General features: G+C 55.1%; 1 protein-coding gene across 3 annotated transcripts in view; it reads left to right on the top strand.

Annotated features, from left to right (window-relative positions):
* The window catches only part of SNRNP70 (small nuclear ribonucleoprotein, U1 70kDa subunit), a 19,203-nt gene that overhangs the window by 3,978 nt on the left and 7,409 nt on the right, over nucleotides 1–7,816 (top strand). For all 3 annotated transcript variants that reach the window (XM_006765959.2, XM_006765957.1, XM_006765958.2), the window contains exons 5-8: nucleotides 1,642–1,706; nucleotides 1,868–1,930; nucleotides 2,775–2,856; nucleotides 6,048–6,149. In XM_006765959.2, the coding sequence (XP_006766022.1) occupies nucleotides 1,642–1,706; nucleotides 1,868–1,930; nucleotides 2,775–2,856; nucleotides 6,048–6,149 (312 nt within the window). The remainder of the gene's footprint in view (nucleotides 1–1,641; nucleotides 1,707–1,867; nucleotides 1,931–2,774; nucleotides 2,857–6,047; nucleotides 6,150–7,816) is intronic.

The raw sequence follows: 7,816 nt of genomic DNA, 5'->3' as shown, positions 1-7,816 counted from the left end.
GAAACATCAATGATGAGAGAGAATCACTGATCAGCTGCCTCCTGCACGCCTCACACTGGGGATCAAGCCTGCAACCCAGGCATGTACCCTGACCAGAGTCAAACCTGGGACTCTTCTGTCTGCAGGCCTATGCTCCATCCACTGAGCCAGATCAGATAAGGCCGGTTATAGTTTTTTAAAAAGTCCTTATTAGAAACTAAAGTGGTGCCCTAGCCAGTTTTGCTCAATGGATAGAGCATCGACCTGTGGACTCAACGGTCCTGGGTTCGATTCCGATCGGGGCACATGCCCTGGTTGTGGGCTCAGTTCCCAGTAGGGGGCCTACAGGAGGCAGCCAATCAATGATTCCCTCTCATCATTGATGTTTCTATCTCTCCCTCTCTGAAATCAATAAAAATATATTTAAAAGAAAAGAAAGAAAGAAAAAAAAAGAAACTAAAGTGGTGTATCTGTGGACTTGATCCCCAGTGGGGGGTGTGCAGGAGGCAGCCAATTGATGTTCCGCTCTCCTTTTCCCTCTCTCTAAAAAAATCAATAAAAAAGAAAGAAATTTCCTAAAGTCATCTGGAACTTAGTGTTCCCCTCTCACAGGAAACAGATCTTTAACTTCTCTGGCTCCTTGTAACACCCACACTGCCTTTCTGAGAAGCCAGTGCGTGGGGTTCAGCATGGGGCCTGCTGGTGAGAGCACCTGGGCTGTGAAGTCAGACTAGGATGGAGAGTCAGGCGTGGTCTCTGCTGCTCCTGCACTTCGCCTCTGACATGCCTCGGGGCTTAGTTCTGTTTCTATTTGCAAAGGATAAATAATTCCCAGCTGTCTAGCACAGTGTCCCATGTTACACGTTTAATATTAATATTCCTTTTCTCATCTTCTCCCAGAACATGGCCAGTCTGTTAGTAGCACTGTGTGGTAGAAGAACCGCCTCCGCTGTGCGATGGGCAGGGTGATGTTGGGGCCTTGGCAGGAGTCCGTGGGCACTGTGTGCTCTGGGGCCACCACACCTGGTGAAACAGGCTTCCCCCAGGCTTGACCCATCAGAACCACCTGAGCCATTGAGTTTGTGATAGATTCTGGCTCCTGTCTGTGGAGGTGGTTGTTCCTCAGTGGCCTTGCGGTAGTAAGGCTGGAAGAAGGCATCTGATTAACCTCTGTGAGCTCCGATAGCAGCCTGGGTTCTTCCCTGGGCTTGCATGTTCCTAAACTCCACTCAGCCCAGGAGAGAGAGGGCTGCTTGATCCCAGGTTTCCCTTCGGGCTGCAGTTTCGGGCTGCGCCAGTGGAGGGCAGTGTGGCCCACTGGTGAGTGAAAGCTCAGCTCCTCCAGGGCGCCCTCACGCTGCCTCCTCAGAGATGCCCAGTGTAGTTACAGCTGAGAGAGACGGGGCCTTGGGATTGGCAGGTCTGAGTGGGCAGGCTGGCCCCCATCACGCAGCGTGAAGCCCCCCGTTTCCCCTCCCCACATCAGCTTAAATCAGCCACTTGGATCAAGGCTGCTGTGCTTCAGGGAAACCAGGACTCGGAGGAGGGACATGCCAAGGTCACCAGCAGTTTCTGTAATGGCCTCCCTGCCCGTCTGTCTGTGACTGTCTTGCTAAGTGAGGACTGTTGGTATCTTCTATTACAAATTATCTTCTTGTGCAGGGGACCCTCACAATGATCCCAACGCTCAGGGTGATGCCTTCAAGACGCTCTTTGTGGCGAGAGTGGTGAGTCCCAAGTCCTGGAGCCCCAGAGGAGTCTAGAATCCTGGCTGCTGGGAGCTGGGGTGTGGGGCAGAGGCAAAAGACTGGGTCCCAGGAATGTTCTAAGGGGTCAGCTTGGAGACGGCTCGCTTCTACCACTTAACCCTGTGTCTCTCTCCTTGTAGAACTATGACACAACAGAATCCAAGCTCCGGAGAGAGTTTGAAGTGTATGGACCCATCAAAAGAGTGAGTGGACTGGGGCGGGTATTTAAATTGGGGAATGCGGAGGGCGGGAGAAGGCTGGCTGCCAATCCTGAGGGCACGGCCTCGTTCCACACAACTGGCTTTGGCAGCAGAAGCACATTTGAGAAATGATGCCTCCTTGTTAACTTAGCGCCAGAGGGTAAACTACAGACTTCCTGTTTGTAAGTGATGTTGGTTGGTGTCCAGTCGGGCCCGTTTGTTTACTGTCGGTGGCTGCTGTTGCTGTAGCTGCCTGGGTCATTGCAACAGACTGTTTGGCTCCCAGGGCCAGAAGTACCTGCTGCCTGGCCCTTTATAGGACACTGTGCTGACTCCTGTTTCAGAGCAAGGCTTTTTGTTTCACTGAAATTCCCTCATTTAACTTAATGTCACTTAACTACTCTGGGCAGCAGTGAGGGTTTCAGGCCATCCTCACATAAACTGCTTAGTCCATTACCGTTAGAGCAGCGGTTCGCAACCTGTGGGTCGCGACCCCTTTGGGGGGTCGAACGACCCTTTCACAGGGGTCGCCTAAGACCATCAGAAAACACATATAATTACGTATTGTTTTTGTGATGAATCGCTATGCTTTAATTACGTTCAATTTGTAACAATGAGATTGGGGGTCACCACAACATGAGGAACTGTATTAAAGGGTCGCAGCACAAAGGTTGAGAGCCACTGATCTAGAGTGTCAGACACTCTGGGGACTTGAAAGACAGAGATGGTCTGAGGCATCCGTCTTGGGCATCACCCACCCCAGGGCCTGACGCACAGGCTGTGTGATTGATGGGCTGAGATTTCCCTGTGCCAGAGATAACCTCCGCCCCCGCCCCCTGCCCTCCAGATACACATGGTCTACAGCAAGCGGTCAGGGAAGCCCCGAGGCTATGCCTTCATCGAGTACGAACATGAACGAGATATGCACTGTGAGTACCTCCCACCTGAGCCCGGCCCTCTGACCCTCTCTGCTGCCCCAGTCCCTTCCCGTTGTCTGTTCCCACCTCCCATCCTGCCAAACCTGACACTAGCGATGTCCTTTCTCCTCCTCCCTCTGTTACTAATATATCTTTTTTTTATACGTGTATGTGTTTAAAAAAAAAAAACAAACACACAAAAAAATTCCCCCACAATGTGTGTGTGTATGTGTGTGTGTGTGTGTGTGTGTGAACCTGGGGAGGTAAGTGTCACACGTTGAACCTCGGGCAAGGAGGGAACTGGGTGGGGGTTGGAGCCAGCTGAAGGTGAGTGGGGGGGTCGGATTTTCGGGGAGCCTCTCCCCATTCCCCCCGCCGGAGTTGGGGGCAGCCAGGTTGGAATGAGGACTGGCCTTTGAACCAGCCTTCTCTTCCCTCCAGCAGAGCTGGGGCTAGGCTCCCCGACCCTCCGCCACCCCACCCTTGGCCCCCCACCCTGTTTCTCAGCGGGCAGCGGGCTGGTAGGCATGTTCAGCGCCTGCCCCCACAACTCCAAAGCCCCCTATGAGGCTACAGCAGCGTCCACCGGGGCAGGGATGGGTGGGTGGGGGCGGGCATGGCTGTGGCGTGTCCAGGGGCCGCCATATTAATTGACTGTTCTTATTGTCACTGCAGCCACCACGCAGCTGGCTTGCAGCTGATGCTTACGCTCCCCTTACAACACCTCAGTGTATGGTTGGTATAAGGGTTTGTATCATGGGTAAGATCACTCAGCACCGCACACAGCCCAGCTTAGCCAGGCAGCTCAGGAGCAGCGAGGCGCCCCTTCTCCCGTCCCCAGTCACCCCCTCAAACCCCCCGCACCCAGACCTTTTCCTTGTTTGGGTGCCCTTTGCTCCCTCCTGGCCCCTGATCCATATGCTCTTGCTGATCCCAGGAGAGGAAGGATGAACCCTGGTAGGAAAGGCAGCTGGCCGCTCCGGTTGGGTTCCATCCAACCACTGACTGACCTGGCTCCATGATGTCAGCGGCAAGGTGGCGAGAATACTGACGAGGGGGTGCCTTAGGGACAGGGCTCCATGTGGAACCCTTCAACCCTTCGCTCCCTGCCCCTGTGCCTTCCGCAGAGCTGTCACTGTGGTGGCCCTGGAGAAGCTTTGATTGCTAGATTTGGGGTGCTCTGCCCCATCCCTGTCTGCCTCATCATGGTTGAGGCCTCTCGAGGGGCTGTGGTGCCCAGTTCTCCAGAGTGCATGGAATTAGGGATTGGGGTGTGGGAGGATCAGTGACAGGCTGCAAACAGCTGATGGTGTTGTAGACTTTACTTCAGACCCTTCCACTATGTAGAGACCTAAGAGAGGGAGAGAGAGAAGCCTAGAAGTACACACGTCACATGTTTTCTTTGCTGTTATTCTGGGGTTGGGCCTCTTCTGGGTTTTGGGACACTGAACTAGAGCAGGGTTCCTTTGCTTGACTGTTCCTGGTCCTTAAAATTCCTTCCCTGACTACCCTCCTCTACCCAGGGGTCAAGTGTCCCCTCCTCAGGTCACGGGCAGCACTCCATCTCCTGGACCCCGAGGCTGCCCCCTTGTGTGCCAGCCTTTGGGCTGAAGCAGGTGGTGGGAGGGAGTGTTGGGTTCGAGATGGAAAAACCGTTCCATGTGCTGAGGGGGAGGGGCGTGTGCCTCGGCTAGCATGGACATTACGGGGAAAAGGTGAGGGTGGACAGGTTTGCCAAGGCCTCCCCAGCCTTCTTTGTAAGTTTAAGCAAGACAGGCCCCGGGCTTCCCAGCTCCAAGACTTGATGTAAATTCTTGTCTCCCCCTCTTTCAAGGCCTCCCTAAGGTTTTTTGGGGTCCACCACTTCCTCTGCCTGTCGCCAGGTGGTGCAGGAGATGTGGTTCTCCCTCTCCGTGGTTCCCCCAAACCCCCCATTTCCCTGCCCTGTAGTTTTAGCTGACCCTGTGGTGGTGGGTGTGGGGTCGGTGCGCTTGCTCAGGTAAGCTTGGGGGCTCCAGGTAAGCGGTCCCGTGTCCCCCCCCGGGAAGCCCGCCTCCTCGCCAGGCCCCCAGGACTTGCCGGGCCCCCCCCATCCCGCTCGGTTTGGACACCCGCAAGGCCGGCATCGGTAAATGGCACCTTTTTCTCTTCCTCTGGTTGTTATTTGGGGGGGAGCGGGCTGGGGCGGGGCAGGGTATTGTGGTTGGTTGAGGACGACCCCGTAGGCCAGGGCTGCGGGTGGGAAAGGGACTCTTTGGCCTTCCCTGCAGCCCCTGTGTAAGACAGGCCAGGGGACCAGGCCTGCCCTTTGCTGTGCCTGCCCAGGAGCAGGATCATGCCTCCCTGCATCTCTCCCTCTGCTCCCCATCCTTCCTGAGCGGCGCAGGCTGGATTGGCTGCCCAGCGTGTGTTGCTCTGGGGGTGTGGAGGGAGAGATGGGGTGGAGCCTGGGGTTGGGTGGCAGTCAGTCGTCTCAGGTAAGGCAGGAATGTTCAGTAGCACCGCACGTCTCCCATGCCTCCCTCCACTTTCCCTCTCCCCTGCCTGCTGTACGGGGCCCCTCCAGGCCCCCTCCAGGCCCCCTGGGAGCACCATAACCTGTGCTTCTGCTCCCTGCCATCTAAAGATTTCTCCCACCCCTCTGGTTCATTTTCTGTTCTGATGTCTGTTCCCTCCACACTCGCCACCCCTCCACACAAAAATAAAAAAAAAAAAAACAAAAACAGAAAAAATCGGTGTGAACTGGGGTGCAGAGCGGCCGGCTGGGCCTCCTCCCCCAGCATGATGTGCTAGGGTGCATGCCTGGGGTTGTGGAGGAGCCTCCACCACACAGAGTCCAGCCTTAAGTTAACCTTCGGTTTCTTTGCAGCGACTTTGGCCACCTTGGCAAGAGGGGGCTGCTCTGTCATTGGGGAGTTGAAAGGGCGTGGAAGCCCGGGGCGTGGCGGTGGAGGGTGGTCTTGCCCCCCCAATGGTGATTGGGGGGTGATAAAGAAGCAGATGCTGAGATGGAGCAGGCCCCTCCCCGATTTGGGAGAGGGTTGGTCTGGCTGTCAGTTGCTGGCTGGCTGGTGGGCGTGTGTGTGGGTGTGAGTGCCTTGATGGAGACGAAGGGGGACGGGGATGCTGCTGAGCTGGGCCCTGTCCTGACTAGAGGACCCTCTGGGGACTCCTCCCCTCCCCCCTCCCCACGTCTGTTGCAGCCGCTTACAAGCACGCAGACGGCAAGAAGATTGATGGCAGGCGAGTCCTTGTGGACGTGGAGAGGGGCCGGACCGTGAAGGGCTGGAGGCCCCGGAGGCTAGGTGAGCTCATTGTGCCCACGCGGGGCTCGAGGTTGTGTGCTTGGCAGCTTCGTTCTCACCTTTTTCTTGTGTGCCCTCCTCTGCTCCCTGTCCTCTCCTTGTTCCCCTGAGGCTGCTCACATCCTCCTCCCTCTCCTGCTCATCCTCTTATCACCATCGTATTGCTGGTGCGTCTTCTCTTGCGGGGTTACTGAGTAGGAACAGGAAGGAGTACTGGCCTGGAGAGGCTAGTCTGGGACCAAGTGCCAGCTTGTACTTACTAGCTGGTGGCTCTCCCCTCTTCCTGGGAAATGGTGATAATCTCAGAGTTCACTGAGCTCAGCATCAGGTGCCCAGCTTGACAAGTGGCATATGGTGGGCCTTGTAAATGTCATCGTCTCATTCGCTTACTCTCTGCTCTTGCTCATTCATTCATTGATTCGGCACGTGCTTATTTGATCACCAGCTGTGTACCAGGCTTCTCTAGTCAAGAGCAAGACGTGCATAGACGGCTCCTGCCCTCACCGCTTCCTGTATTCGGTCCCCCTCACTGTCTGTTTCTAATTGTCATTCACACACTCAATCAAGGTCAGTTTGTTTGCAAGTATCAGTATATTTGAAAGGGCCTGTCAGTATAGAATCCTGAGTATCTTGAAGCTCAGAGACACGTGATGCCTGTGGCCCTTAGGAGGACTTGGTAGTCACACCTTAGAGCTGAAAAGAACTACCTCTGGCATCTGTGCAGCTTGCTTCTGCCTCGTCCGCTGCCCATGCAGACTGGTCTTTTCTGTGTCTCCCCACGCTGGCCCAGTGTGGTGTTCCACAGCCCCCTGCTCTATACCCAGCCCTGCATGTATCTCTGCACTTCGGAGAAGGTGGGTCTGATTGGCTCAGCATTGGGCCTGGCCCTGGGGCTGAGGGTCTGCCATCCAAACATGTCTGTTGAGGGTGTTGACTCCTGCGAGGGTGAGTGACAGCTCTCAGAGGACATGGCCTTTCCTGGGTAGACACCCTTGGTGGGTCCAGTACCCTCTGCTCTTATTCCTGCCTCCCAGCCTGCTGTTCTCACTCTTGACTTGCCTGTGCTGGGTAGACCACTCATCGGCTGAGTCTCTGAACTTGATAGACTAGACAGCTTCTTACTTGCTCCCTGGTTTCTCTGGGTGCAGTGGGTTCTTCAGAGTCTGCTACTTTCCCTTGTGGAATCCCAGAATCTTCGTTTGGTTGGTATTCAGACTTTGAGATGGTGATAACCTGGTATATCCTGACTCAGTATATGTATGTAAAAATGTATACAACCTGCCCAGCCAGTGAGGCTCAGTGATTGAATGTTGACCTATGAACCAGGTCATGGTTAGATTCCAGAGCACATGCCCGGGTTGCAGCCTTGATCCCCCAGTGTGGAGTGTGTAGGAGGCAGCCAATCAATGATTCTCTCTTATCATTGATGTTTCTATCTACCGTATTTGCCGGCGTATAAGACGATTTTCTGGCCCTGAAAAATATGCCTCCAAGTGGGGGGTCGTCTTATACGCCAGGTACACTTCAGATAGACTGCCCATAGTGCTTGCCCCGTGCCATAGTGGCCTCCCGATGCCCGCCCACTTCATTCCACATACCGTTCAGGCATCAGCAGCGCTGCTGGGTGTATGCTCGGCTGTTATGCGATTTTGCTGTTATGCGATTTT

Source organism: Myotis davidii, unplaced genomic scaffold, assembly GCF_000327345.1.
Source record: "Myotis davidii unplaced genomic scaffold, ASM32734v1 scaffold2100, whole genome shotgun sequence".
Taxonomy (NCBI): domain Eukaryota; kingdom Metazoa; phylum Chordata; class Mammalia; order Chiroptera; family Vespertilionidae; genus Myotis; species Myotis davidii.
This window is presented reverse-complemented; position numbering and strand designations above follow the sequence as displayed.